The 14365-nt window shown below is 37.7% G+C and overlaps 1 protein-coding gene across 3 annotated transcripts in view; it reads left to right on the top strand.

Moving 5' to 3' along the window:
* The window catches only part of LOC113225439 (carboxypeptidase D), a 67757-nt gene that overhangs the window by 33692 nt on the left and 19700 nt on the right, over positions 1-14365 (top strand). For 2 of the 3 annotated variants that reach the window (XM_026457751.1, XM_026457752.1), the window contains exons 7-14: positions 4124-4330; positions 5355-5549; positions 6755-6840; positions 7094-7294; positions 10080-10165; positions 11959-12115; positions 12355-12521; positions 13782-13892. In XM_026457751.1, the coding sequence (XP_026313536.1) occupies positions 4124-4330; positions 5355-5549; positions 6755-6840; positions 7094-7294; positions 10080-10165; positions 11959-12115; positions 12355-12521; positions 13782-13892 (1210 nt within the window). The remainder of the gene's footprint in view (positions 1-4123; positions 4331-5354; positions 5550-6754; positions 6841-7093; positions 7295-10079; positions 10166-11958; positions 12116-12354; positions 12522-13781; positions 13893-14365) is intronic. The other variant, XM_026457753.1, reaches the window with a different exon arrangement.

Raw genomic sequence — 14365 nt, 5'->3', positions numbered from 1 at the left:
AACATAAGAAATGAAACTATTTTACAAATTGTAAAATTAAAAATAAGGTATTTAATTAATAAGTATTGTAACTATAGTGAAAAAATAGGGTGGTTTGCATTAATATTAGTCATAACTGGTTGAAGACTGTACCAGCTCAGTCAACCGTGACCATAGGACCTGTAAAGGGCCCGAGACGTCGGTTTGTTTGAAAAAACAAATATACACGATCTAAATCCGGAAAAATAGTTTCATTTCCTATGTGTAACAATCGCGAAAACCTAAGAACTCGATCTAAACATAAGATTTAACGATTTTTCACGGGAAGTGACTAATTCGTTTTTCATCAATCCCGATAAAATACACTTTTTGAGTTATTACACTATTGTATTACCAGTGCGATATGATCTCAGTAGAGTCTCAACGGAATTACAATGACCTGTGGTTTTAAGAAAATTATTGGTCTTGGGGGACTGGTGAGACTATGCCCAAGGTGTATGCTTGACTAGATAGATTTTGGTTGTAGAAATAGAAATTGCCCATCGTAGCAGTCGTGAAACTGCATTCAACAGCTTTCCTATTGCAATTATGCACATCCTGTGCATTAGAATTGTAGGTCACGCGACTAAGTATTTAAGGTTTGTGTAGCCTTGTCTTTTTTGAAGACGGAGTAAAATGACAGTTCGTTGCGTAAAAGTGTTGCCCGCTTGCGAGCAGCTAGTGATTGTAGTCGATAAATATTCTATTGACTATCGACTGAATATTGGTCACACTTATGGAATAAATAGCCGAAATTGTTTCATTTGCATCATCCTCGACCCATTACTCATCCAATTGCCGAGCACAAGTAATTTGAATAATCAAGTTTTGTAAGTCCATACATAAATACCCTGCGTTTATGAAAAATACAAAGAGGAGACATATTTGAAAGTTTTTCATTTTAATTCAATATAGATAATCAAACCCGGCTATTTTTTTTTAAATGTTTGTGAATAAAAATGGTCTCGATACTAGTAGGTCAACTGTCGAAATAAGAAGACGACAATGACGCAATTAGTAATCACTGCGAACGTCATAACTTTCATAATTCAGCCATTTTTTGCAAAATTTTATCTTTCACAATCTATCGATAAAACTATCGACGAGAACTACAAAAATATTTAAAATTTTATGAAAACTGGCAACCTTACGAATGTTATTTTCCTCAGTTTTCAAAAAAGACAACCTATAGTTTGAGACGGGTTACTATCTTGAAATATAATACCATTTGTTAACAAGGCATCAGTTTAAGCATGGACCAATATTTCGAGAGGAGTGCTAATCGCGATACAAGACAACGTGGTCGAGTATTTAGTAGCTATTGGCACACCAGATGTCGCTACGAGTACCAAATAGCAATTTTGTAACCAATTTGTTTTACATTGACAAAAATTTATCATAGCTACTTTAGTTTCTAGTGATAATATACAAATCAACTAGATGGCGCTTATTGCGCAGATATTTATGGATAGTGTCGGTTATTCTTTTATTTTGTTTAAGATTAGCTCCATCTACCCATATTAGGAAGCGTTACTTTATAAATTAGTTTGTAACACACAATCCCATCTATTGACACTATGACAATAGTTCAGAAAAAAAATTTAGCTCAAGATCAATATTTGAATAATAATAGAAAAAGAAACTGATTTCCTATATTTCATATCGACCGTAGAAATTTGAAGTGCCGCAAGGGACATTTAGTTGTAAGGTAAATGAACACTACAAAACTACTCTTAGGACATTTCAAATGTCAATCGTCGATATAAAGGGTGATAATTTTGTCGGTGTATCGAATTTTGAAATGTCGTGTTGGACATTTTCCATTATGATAAAATGTTCCTAATTAATTGTTATCTACGGCCGTTTACGTAACGTAAACTACTTCCAAACTATCTATCAGCGCCATCTAGATGTAAGACGGAATCTTGATCTTTTTCAGAGTTACGATCTGTAGTATGGAAACATCGAGTATATAACCAGAAATAGAGACGAAATAAAGGCAAATAGGCCTTATATCACTTTTAAATGTCAACTCTCGTTTGCGCTGAAAACACGAATTAGAAAGCCGAAATAGTACAGCGCCAACAACTGACCTGTGTGGTGTACGTCTCCGTATATTCCAAAAATATTCTGTATTTATTGTAATAAAGATAATATCTCTAACTGTGGGGGGCTGTTCCATTCCGTGGTATCGGAAAAACAGCAAAACGTCTAATTACAAAACAAACGGAATCACATGTCATCGGTGATTAAAAATAAAATATTATGTAATTTTTCAATTTTCGACCATTATAGCAAACGACACCCGTCAATTGTTTCGAATTCGGGCTTGCCAATCGGAGCGCAGTTGTCACCGTAATGATTTGGCAGAATAGTTTTCGAACAAATTAAATGACATTTCGTCTCTATTTCTGGTTAAATACTTGAATTATCAGTTCTCATGAGTCACTGGTCCATGGTTTAAGTGATGATCAAAATTGAACTTAATTAATGCCACCTTCCTACAGTAAATTACCATTTTCTATCATTGTTAGTAAAAAAGGTAGTGTATACAGCTTTGTAATTAACAAATCGTTATCAATAAAGACTTTTGGAAACCTCTAAGAGTTTTAATACGACTAACAAATACATATTTTCTTAATTTTTCTCAGTTTTCTTTGTGTTTTTTTTAATAAGTTAGTTTATCCATATTTCGGGAAAGAAAAGATGGAAAAAAAATAATTTTATCAAAAATAGTTGTTTATATAGTCAATTTCCATGCTCATTCTGTCTGTCTTCTCAAAATTTAACATAACGTTATCACAATTATAAAAATAAAAAGGATGTGACCTGTTACCCGTACATGACCCAGTTAATTATCAGGACTGGGAGAGGAAAAGTTATTCCTGATGTAAAACCAGGTAATGTAGCAAGAATGTTTGTTCCCCTTACAAAACCAATATGGCGGACTGGTAATGTACGAGGAAAAAAATACTGCTACATGACGTAGTTACGTACGAGTATAGTTTGTTCTCTTTACAAATCCAATATGGCGGACCGGTAATGTTCGTGGAAAAAAAATATTCCTGCCTATCCTGGTTACATTTTCCACTTATCGTGTAAACTTTAGAATTCGGTATTTACGCCCTTTCTTTCCCGAAGAATCGATAATGTTATGCTCTATTGGTTTGTTCCTTTTAGTTCTTTATTTTCTTTTCTTGGTTTCATGTATTTTAAATTCCTTTTGCCGACGTTAAGGCGTGTATCACGTTTATATACCAAAGAATTAAGCTCATGCTCTTAGTGAATAATATAAAAGTACATAACACGTACGCACACACTATAGATTCGAAACACGTAAATAAAACACACAAGTGTTAATAAACATTGAAGGTTAGACAAGGAAGGTAGCTTCACTAATTCTTCGCACTTGCTGTAGTTATTAAAAATAAATGCACAATCATACTTAAACTCGGGAAAGGTTGACATAAAATGTAATACATATATATTGTACTGTATTTGTTATTAATTAAAAGTAGAACAAATATTCTTGTATTATCCGGCTCGAAGGACCATTTTGCCAATTGAAATTTTACTTGAGAAATAGAACCATTTGAAAAAGTTTTTATTTTATTCAATAATGGAATATCACAATTACAAGTATTAATAGTGTCCCTTTGTGGAAAGCCATGTTAATAAAAATGTAAGTAAATTTATTTGCTACTCCGCGAGCTCGTGCAAATTTAACTGCATGAAAAAAAAATCCACCACATAGGAAGCTAACTTGCACGATATAACCCTAACTGGGTTCGTCGAGTAGCAAATTAATTTACTTACATTTTTATTAACATGTATTACTAAGAATTGAATCTATTTTTTCCGATCTAAAAAACAAGTGACGCGATTTAATCCGAAAAATAGTTTCATTTTCCATAAGCAACAATCGCGAAAACCTAAAAATTTTATACACTTAAGTATTGTTTACAATTTCTTTAAAAACAATTAAGATCTAAACTTAAAACATTCAACAAAATTTATTTAAACACTTAATAATCTAAAAAAAATACAATAAGATTTGGCTTTATAAAAAATCCAGCAAAGAAAAGAGGAACTAACAAATCAACAGAGCATAGCAGGAGCGCACGTGACCACTCCGACGGTCTCTCCGCAGCTGAATTTGTCCACCACAACTTCGAGAAAATGGAGCAGTACCTCAAGACCTTACATGAGAAATACCCTGATATTACCCGGCTGACTAGCATCGGAAAGTCTGTAGAAGGACGCGACTTGTACGTTCTAGAAGTTACTAAGGATCCTGGAAAGCATGTGCCTGGTAAGTCATTGTCAACTCGTTATACCATAATAGAATAAGAACAAGTATGGTAACTCAGTACAGAAATAGCAGCGCGGCTTGAAAGCCAGGTACTCACAAGCAAGCAGTGACAGTAACTGTTGCATATAATGTTATTAAAAATCATAGTGTGTACGTGGTTCGCAGTGAGCCGACGATAATCAGTACTTATTCTAGCGAATGAAGGCTGTTTCACGCGTACACACTGGAACCTCGTCACGTTATAGTTACAGCTATGTAATGAGTACGCTATATATAAGTTGATTGAAGAAAGTACCAAATGGCTTGTCTATGCATTTCATTTATCAAAATAGTATTACTAATGTGAGTAAGCACTTTTTTCAATGAACTTGCTATTGAATATCGTAAGAAAAATCTTGTTGGAATTATCCCGTGTGCAGCGCGACATAACTGTTACGTAAACTGTCACTCCTCCCGCACCGCGCACCTACCTCAGGATCATTATGTCGTAACGTTTTACTTATCGGCCATTCTCACATTCGGTACTCTCAGTCTAATTACCGTAGCCATTTCGGTGTCTTCAGCCTAATTACCGTAGCCATTGTTTTTTCTCGCTTAATATACCCAATAACATTGAAATATGAACAACTTTAAGCTTAACTATCAGTATGTCTAAATGGCATTAGAATAGACAAAATAGTTTTCGAGTTATTAAAAAACAAACATTTTATAGAAACGGTAATTATATCTAATTACCGTTGCCATGGATACGGTAATTAGAAAGTTCAAACATTTAAAAAAAATCGAATATTTCTAACACAGATTGCGCCACACGTCGCCGACAAGTGCAATTCGTTTAGATTAGTTATTATATTGTTTGTATAGCGTTTTATTATATTGTATATATGTTAGTCCTTAAGGTGTATATTGTATGTGTCAAATGAACTCATGTGGCCTGAAATATATAAATAAATAAATAAAAAATAAGACAATTCTCTCATTAGGCCATCACCACTAATCTAATACCTATTTATTCAATTTCCAGGCAAACCAGAATTCAAATACGTAGCAAACATGCACGGCAACGAAGTGATTGGGCGAGAAATGCTGCTTCTTCTTGCAAAATATCTCTGTCAGAAATATTACGAAGGCAACGAACGAGTCCAACGACTATTGAACAATACTAGAATACATCTCTTGCCCAGTATGAACCCTGATGGATACGAACAGAGCTTTGAAGGTAAGAATAGTAACAACACGCAATCACGGCCGTTTCAGGGACAAGTTGAGAGTACACAGACCTCAGAAACTCATACATTCATCATCATCAACCCATTTACACATCCCACTGCTGGGCTGATGCGGGTTAAACACTTCACAAGTTTTCGAACGTTGTGAACCTTCTTCGACACGCAGGTCGATCGCTCATTGTAAATTCCAAATGAAATTTCGCATATGAATTCCGAAACACACAGAAGTGCCAACCCTGATTCGAATCCACAGCCTTTACTGGAGATCCGTCAAACTATTACGTTACCACGGCTTTTTCAATTCAAAAAACGTTTCGTGCGAGTCCTTGGAATATAAACAATTTAGGGGAGAAACCTGGCCTACGTCTGGTCCCCCGGTGATGGAAAGGGGGCACACTCTCCGTGATAATATCTACACCTCTTCTACGTAAAGTTTCGTATGTCGAAATTGCCAAGTTTACAGGGGAGCGTTTTAAAGTTTTGAATTCACTGAAATGAGCGTAACACATGATATTAGCATTTCTCAGTTCTATTCAGAGCTCATAAATCATCTTACCGATATCTAGGATTTTATAATACTCTATGTGAGTAACGAGCTTTGCCGAATAAAACTGAGAAGTGCTAAATTCACGTGCAGGACTTTAAAAAGCTCCCCTCTAAACTTGGCAATTTCGACGTACGATACTTTACGTCTGAGGGGTCGATATATCCTGTGGAATATCGATGAGCAGGCAACATTACGGTGGCGTTCTGCAACTTCACCTCTATTAATTCCGAGTCGCCTTAAAGCCTCTTGACACGCTTGTCGATTTTATCCAAGGTGTCCACTAGGTATGTAGCAGAGCCAACAGTGCTCCATACACGATCGGACTTGTGCTTGGTACAACTGAAGCCACTATTCCGCCGAAAATACGCTGTGTGCTCTTACACTATTTCATCGTTATTTTGCTTATTTAAGCATGATGATTTAAGCGTGAATAACGGACGAGTATTTGACATAGGCGCGTGTGGTGACAGCTACATCGTGCAATGCGATTTGCGATCTTTGCGATTATAAGCTCTGAGTGGCACTACAACTGTTATGGACAGCAGGTGTGTAGCTTACCACCAGGCGCACGTCTTGTTCGTCCCGCCACTTAATATTATGAAAAAATATATAATAAAAAAAAATTCCAACTGTATAAATGTATTACAGGTGACCACACAAGCCTAAGAGGAAGAGGCAACGCTCACGATGTGGACTTGAACAGAAACTTCCCAGACCAATTTGGAGCAACTGCGGTAATTACAATACAAATACTCTTTATTGCACATATGAACAAACACAACCATTAAAAAAAGGCAGGTAAAACAGGCGGTCTTATTGCTAGATAGCAATCTCTTCTAGGCAAGGATAAATTTGAATCTGAGATCTGAGAATTAGACTGAAGACATTTTGTCCGATGACGCCATGTTCTATATAAGACCTGGGAAGTGCCTACGAGGCATCATCAAGAGATATTAATTGTTCAACGCTCTTAAATTATTATTCCAGGACAACAAAGTCCAAGAACCGGAAACCCAGGCGGTGATGAACTGGTCGATGTCCACGCCGTTCGCGCTCTCTGCGAACTTGCACGGCGGCGCGCTAGTCGCTAACTACCCGTACGACGCTAACGCCGAGATGAAGAGCGGAATAGAAAATCCATCCCCTGACCAGCCTGTGTTTTTGCATCTCGCTCACACTTACTCTGATGTAAGTATTTCTTATTCACTTAACGACCTGTGTTGCCCAACGGTTTGCACTGACGGCCCTGCAGTCCGATTCAGAACTCTTCGTCATTTTAACCAAATCTTTCGATTAGATATCGTTCTCGAATCGAAGGACTATTTCCGAGCAATTCAGGACATTCGCACTAAACGTTCGGTTCAGATAACTGCCTCTGTGGCCGAACGGTTACCATGCCGGACTGCCACGCAGAGGTCCCAGGTTCGATTCCCGGGCCGGGAGAAATATTTGTATGGCCTACATTTATTTCTCTCGTGAGTTTGGGTGTAATTTGTGGTTGTCTATGTGTGTCCATGGCACCCGCGACACAGGGTTTCCCTAGTGCGGGGCTATGTTGAGTGTGTGCGTTATTATTATTATTATTATAGATTCGGATATGATATCGTTATCCAACAGCGTTTACGAAGTTAGTCGGTGAAGTAGATTATAAGAAAAATAAAAATCCTTTTATATACATTTTGAAGACTTTAAGGTCCTAAAATATAGGAATGCATTAGTCTCGCATTAAAATAAATTAATAAAATTGAACAAAATCCAGACTTAATTTAACTTAATAAGAGATTTCCATGTTACATTAATAATAAAATAATACTTTTTATTTCTCCACAAAATACAACAACAAATAAGAAGTACATAAACAATCTTAGTCAAAGTCAAAGATTATTTATTCCATAGGTAAAATAAATTTACACTTGAAAACGTCACAGTTAAGCTACTGCTCGTTCACTACGCTGACCGTCCTGAGAAGAACGAGCAAGAAACTCTAGGGATTGCTCTTTTCAAATAAACTTAAATGCTATGGAATACACTTTGAATCAAATTTGTGTGGATTCTGGAGCCATGTCGTCTTTCCATACATCTTTATCTAACACGTAGTCTTCAACTTTGTAATATGATTTTTCGATCAAATATATTTTTAATGTAGTTTTTAAACTTAGGAAATGATAAACTTAATATATGCTCCGGAATCTTATTGTAAAAACGTATACAGTTCCCCATAAAAGAGTTGTTTACCTTGGTTAAACGAAATCGTGGTACCATGAGTTTGGACTTAGCTCTAAGGTTAATATTATGGATATCTTCTTTCTTATTGAAATTATGTATATGATTACGGGCATATAAAATATTTGAGTAAATGTACTGTGATGCCACAGTCATGATACAAGTCTCCTTAAACTTTTCTCTGAGAGATACCCGAGAGCCTAGACGGTACACGGAACGAATCGCTCGTTTTTGCAATACAAATGTGGTTTGAATATCTGCCGCTTTACCCCACATGAGAATCCCGTAGGACATTATACTATGGAAGTAACTAAAGTAACCTAGTCTAGCAGTACTAACATCGGTAAGCTCACGTATTCTGCGGACTGCGTATGCAGCGGAGCTTAATCTGCTTAATAAATATAAAAAAAATAATAAAAATAAAATAGTAATTTTAGAACAGTATTTTGTAGGAGCTGGTGCTTGCTATAGGTCACCAGGCCCCAACCTTTGCAAATGAAACCTATGGTACTAAGTATACATATACCAACCACAAATTATATGTATGAGAGAGAAAAAAGATGACAGAAATTAGAATATTCATATAAAAAAATAAATAAGTTACGGTAACAGAAAAACCTTCGAGATAATTCTTCTAAGTGTTCTACGTGTATTCTGCGCACTGTGTGTGTGTGTGTTTGGTTGTGTGTGATTTGGATACATGTGTGTGTATGTGTGTGCATGTAAGTGTGTGTACCAATAACAGATCATTATGTTTGTGTCAGACTATTGGATGAAGCAACTTTTCCGTATCATCATAATTTAATTTTTGCAACCAGTTTGCCAACCTCTTCTTACATTCGACATTATTGCTTTATAAACAATAGGACGTTCGGTAAATGTCATCCGATAATTGTGTTCTGCATAACGTTTGTAGCCTTTGCCGGTCGAGAAGTTGGAGTAATCGTACGGGTGTGACGTCATTTCGGTTCGGTTTCGAATACGACAGTTTGACGTTCGATTCGGTTATTGTGAGTAAAAATGTAAAGAAATCCTACGATATCAAATCGAATTGGTCGACAACTGAGTTATCGTAAGTTTCTAAATCGACACACAGGACGAAGACGTCCGGAATTCGGGAAATGAGCTTTTTGAAATTGACTCTGGTCTGTGTGGGAATTTCCTGTACTCTTGAACATACTCAAAGGAACGCTAATAATAATACTATAATTTATTTCAGATAAAAAATAATCCATATTTTAGGAAATGAAACTATTTTTCCGGATTTTAATCGCGTATATTTGTTTTTTCACACAAACCAAAGGTCCCATGGTCACGGTTTACCTAAGAACTCGATAATCCATATTTTGTTCGTATACAATCAAAACTGTTGTTTAAGCAGTGTTAGTAATACATTGTAATTGTTTATGTGGGCTCCACCAATGTTCAAACGCTGTGCTGTGTGTGGGCGGTGTTCAGAAAAGCGTTGGGGCTGGTACGCACTAAAAAGTTAAAGGCTATCTTACTTAAACGAACTTGTGGTACCATGAGTTTGGACTTAGTTCTAGGTTAATATTATGGATATCTTCTTTCTTAATGAAATTATGTATATTTTTACGGGCACACAAAATATTTGAGCAAATGTACTGTGATGCCACAGTCATGATACCAGTATTATTAATGTAATTTGATACAGGCCAAATTTCTTCACTTTCCTTGACGAGACTGAAACTAATTTAAAAAATGCAGTTACTGTGTTTTTTGTCCTCAGACTCACCATAAGATGCACTTAGGCCAACCGTGTAAGGAAGTGCCCAACGAAAGGTTCCCAGAAGGCATCACTAATGGCGCTAAATGGTAAGGGAAACTATCTGTCCACTGCCGTAACTATTTCTGCCGCGAAGTAGCTCTTATTACATGCCATATTGGTTTGCCGTAGGGTTAATGATAATACTTATTACATAAATTCGTTTTCTTATTGTTAATCCCTTGAATCTACATTAACTCGTCACGCATCCTAGAGACACACGGTGTTCCTTTTTTAGTATTTTTTTTTATTATATATTTTTTAAATGGTTGATGAAGCACTGCTGTACGTTAGACACCGTGACTCGCAAGTTTCTGGGACTCTACAGTACCAAAATCGTTAGGGACACCATGTGTCTCTCACATTAAACTGTGTGCCACAAATGTAAAGTTCCCGGGTATATCCAAGGTCTGCGATACAAGCGTATACTTTGTGCAGGCACCGCGACAAATCACTGGTATAATAGCATTATGAAACATAAACTATAGTGTAAATGCAAATTAATGTAATCCGGTTTTTGGTAAATAAAGGTTTTTTTTTTATATTACCAAGTGACGAGGCAAAGAAGTCGTGGTGAACGATACACCTATCCTATAAAGCGGGCTCCTACATTCTCGTGGAGACATCGCGGTCTCGGGTCTCGCCGAGACAGGACGAGACCGAGAGTGGCTCTCCACATTCTCGCCCGCACAGTTGTCCGTTCGGTAGTCATACAAGATGGACGTGTTAGATACGTCTGTTCCTGCAGCATTATGTGCTATAGCATAATACAATTTTTTGTTAATTCGAGAAAAAAAACTTATTAAGAGACGTAGGAATAGACGCAGATGGTGGATGACATCAATATATCGCAACAGAACACTGCGGTTACTGCCGGCGGACTGCCATGACAGGAATGTGGAGGAAAGGGTCTCGCGCAAACACAAAACTACACGAGAGCCTTTTGATTCGGGTCCGAAATACGACACGAACTTAAGCGAGACTTTACGAATATGATCACTACACTCTCGGATTTGGCTGTTCTCGTGAAGTTTTGGCAAGAATGTGGAGCGGGCTTAACAGTTGCAGTGTCACTCAGATCTTTAAATCGCAAAGATCTTAAGGGCACTGCCAATGCGCCCGTCACCCTGAGACATAAGTTGAGAAGTCCCATGTGCCTGTAATTTCACCAGCATCCTTACCCTTCTAAACCTGAACGTAGTAATGCTAACATTACTGCTTGGCGGCAGAAATACGTTAAGTTGGCAGTACTTCCTTGGACGAACTCTTTCACAAGGAGCTCTACTGCTACTAAAATGATGTGATGACGTGAAAAACCATCACGGATAATATTTTTGGTATGGCCATCATTTTTGCACTCCAAAACAGCGCTATAAGTCATTTTCTACGATTTTAGAGAATTTGCGCGAAAGAATTGACACAACCATACCGTACAAAGCTAAAATAGCGGCTTGAACTCAAGTGGGTACAACTGTGCTTACAGTTGGCACGCGTGTGATGCTAACTAACCACTTCTACTGTATTAATTATTCCGTGTTAGGCGTTAGGTTAATAATATTTATATGATACTTACGCACTCGCCTATCATACCTCATCATCAGCCTATCGCAGTTCACTGCTGGACATAGGCCTCCCCCAATGTGCGCCATTTCGCCAGTAACCTTTCGCAGGTCGTCCCTCCACCTGGCCGGAGGGCGTCCTACACTACGTTTGCCGAGTCGCGGTCTCCACTCTAGAACCCTTTTTCCCCATCGGTTATCAGTTCTTCGACAGATATGTCCTACAGATATCAATACTTATAAGAAATAAATTGTAACACATCTGACTCTACGCATTTCTACAGGTACGTGTTAGCAGGTGGCATGCAAGACTGGAACTACCTCCACACAAATGACATGGAATTGACGTTGGAGCTAGGCTGCTTCAAGTTCCCCCCTGCCGCTGACCTCCCTACTTACTGGGAGGACAATAGGGAAGCTCTGCTTACTTACATCGAACAGGTAATTATACTCCGTCCAATCATTTATTTAACTTTTGAAATACGCAAGCCTCCGAAGTTGCGTAATTATTGATATACTACCATAGACAAAAAAAGCGATATATCCTGCGCTGCAGAATAATTGTTATATTCTAGACTAAAAATCTATCAACTTTACCTCGTCCCTATGTAAAACATCAAATGAAGTGTCAAAGAAGCTCGATTAGTATATTTTCCATCTATAAAAAAACTTAATGTCAGGTACACACTGGCGTCCATGGCTTTGTACGTAGTCACATATCGAGACCATTAGCGGGCACTACGATATCTGTCGAAGGCGTCCATCACAATGTGAAGACTGCACAAGATGGTGACTACTGGAGGCTTCTTGTACCCGGCACTTATAACATCACTGCGAGCAAAACCGGGTAAGTACTTCTGGGGTGTTTGTCACCAAATGTCTTCAGCTCATTGGACCAGCGTGATAAACTACAATCTTAACCCTCTCCTTAGCAGAACCCCTGCCCAGCAGTGGGATCTAATCCTTCAGAAACTTTTGCTGACATGGGTACAACATCTCATGAAACTTTTTAGTAATATAAAATAGTACATTGTATATTAAGGACTGTAAATAAGAAAATACTAACGAGAGAAACCCGAAGTCAAAGGCTGAGGGGCTTAATGACTCGAGTTTGCAATTTTTACCGCCCGTGCATACAGTGTTTTTCATCACATTTGGCAGGAAATAGATTCATCGATAATTTATTTCTTGTATGAGTAAATATCGCTTCGAAACACAACATTTACGGATTTTGCAAAAAACCCGACGTTTTTTCTTTTTAACAAATTGCCAGCTATTCTTCCATAGATAATGCAACTGGAACTAAAATGTTATAAAAGACACAGATGCATGCAATGCAATGAAAAAGTCCGCGTGCATAATTTACGACATTACGGTTGGATTTTGCCTGTATATCATGACACTTTCCGAGCAAGTACCGCTTAATTGAGTAATTTCCTGACGTAGCTGCGCGGTGCGGGAGGAGCGACAATTTACGTCATAGGTCCCCAAATTTTTGGCTCACCGCCTATTTAAAGATCAACGCCCACCACCACAAAAAATAATTGAAAACACGTATTTTTTTATTAACTTAACACAATAAAATCACAATGGAAATAAATTTATTTTTATATGTATTGTACTTTATATAGGTAAGTTAAGTTTTTCTTTTCAAATGCGGTAGCACCCCCTGTACAGGATCATCAACGCCCCTCAATTGCTTCTGAGACCCCTAACACTTCCTGAGAACTCTTCAGCTACCACTGAGTGGGGCGGCAGGGACCACTTTGGGAAACTATGGTTTACGTAACAAGTTGATTAAAAAAAGTGCCTACCAAATTAGTCAATTGTTGTCATCCCCCAGTTTGCCACCCTTAGAGGTGGAATATTTTCTTCAAATTGTAATGCTGAGGTACCCTCATTCCAACAAAAAAATAATCATCTAAATCGGTCCACAAATGTCGTACATACAAATGAGTTATCGCGTAACATATATTCGAATTAAGAACCTCCTCTTTTTTTTTTAAGCCTGTTTAAAATTATTGGAGTATTTTGTAGTTGGTAGCAAAAACGGGATATTCAATAAAAATAAATATATCAATATTAAAATATTTTCTTTTTCCGACAGCTACGAAAGCGTAAGTGAGACAGTGACCGTTCCGCAAAGCGGGTCAGTCAGTCTGAACTTCACGTTGATGCCAGCTGATCCTCAGCACTGGTCTTCGGCTCATGACTACCGGTAAGTCTAAGTGTTTAGATTTCCTACTGCATTGCATTTGCAAAGTGGCAGTTGGGGTGCTGTTGGAGAATAGTTTGTATGCCGTGGGAACTGCATTACAATTGTCGATTGTGAGTGCAGTCCAGGGAGTCTACTCTCGTTCTCCGTCACTGTCAAATAAGTAATACAAGACCAAATTAAAAGATAATGTAAAGAATGAAGCTTCATTCGCATCATGCTTTTATATTTGGTCGAGTATAACTTATTTGAAATAATTGTTTCGGACTTATGTCGGATGGAGAACGAAAGTACTGGGCCAGAACCAATTAGGATAATACTCTCCACAAATTGGTTCTACCGGGAATCTGCATCACAAATGCCGATAGCCAGTGCAGCCAGCGTGCCGTTGGCGTACTTCACGCCGGCCAACTGCATCACAATTACAAGTGAACTGCAGTTGCATTCGCGCTGACTGCACCCTAATAGCTTTCCAA

This window comes from Hyposmocoma kahamanoa, unplaced genomic scaffold, assembly GCF_003589595.1.
Source record: "Hyposmocoma kahamanoa isolate Upper Pololo Valley unplaced genomic scaffold, ASM358959v1 160, whole genome shotgun sequence".
Taxonomy (NCBI): Eukaryota; Metazoa; Arthropoda; class Insecta; order Lepidoptera; family Cosmopterigidae; genus Hyposmocoma; species Hyposmocoma kahamanoa.
Note: the sequence above shows the minus strand (reverse complement) of the source record. Positions and strands in the feature narration are given on the sequence as shown.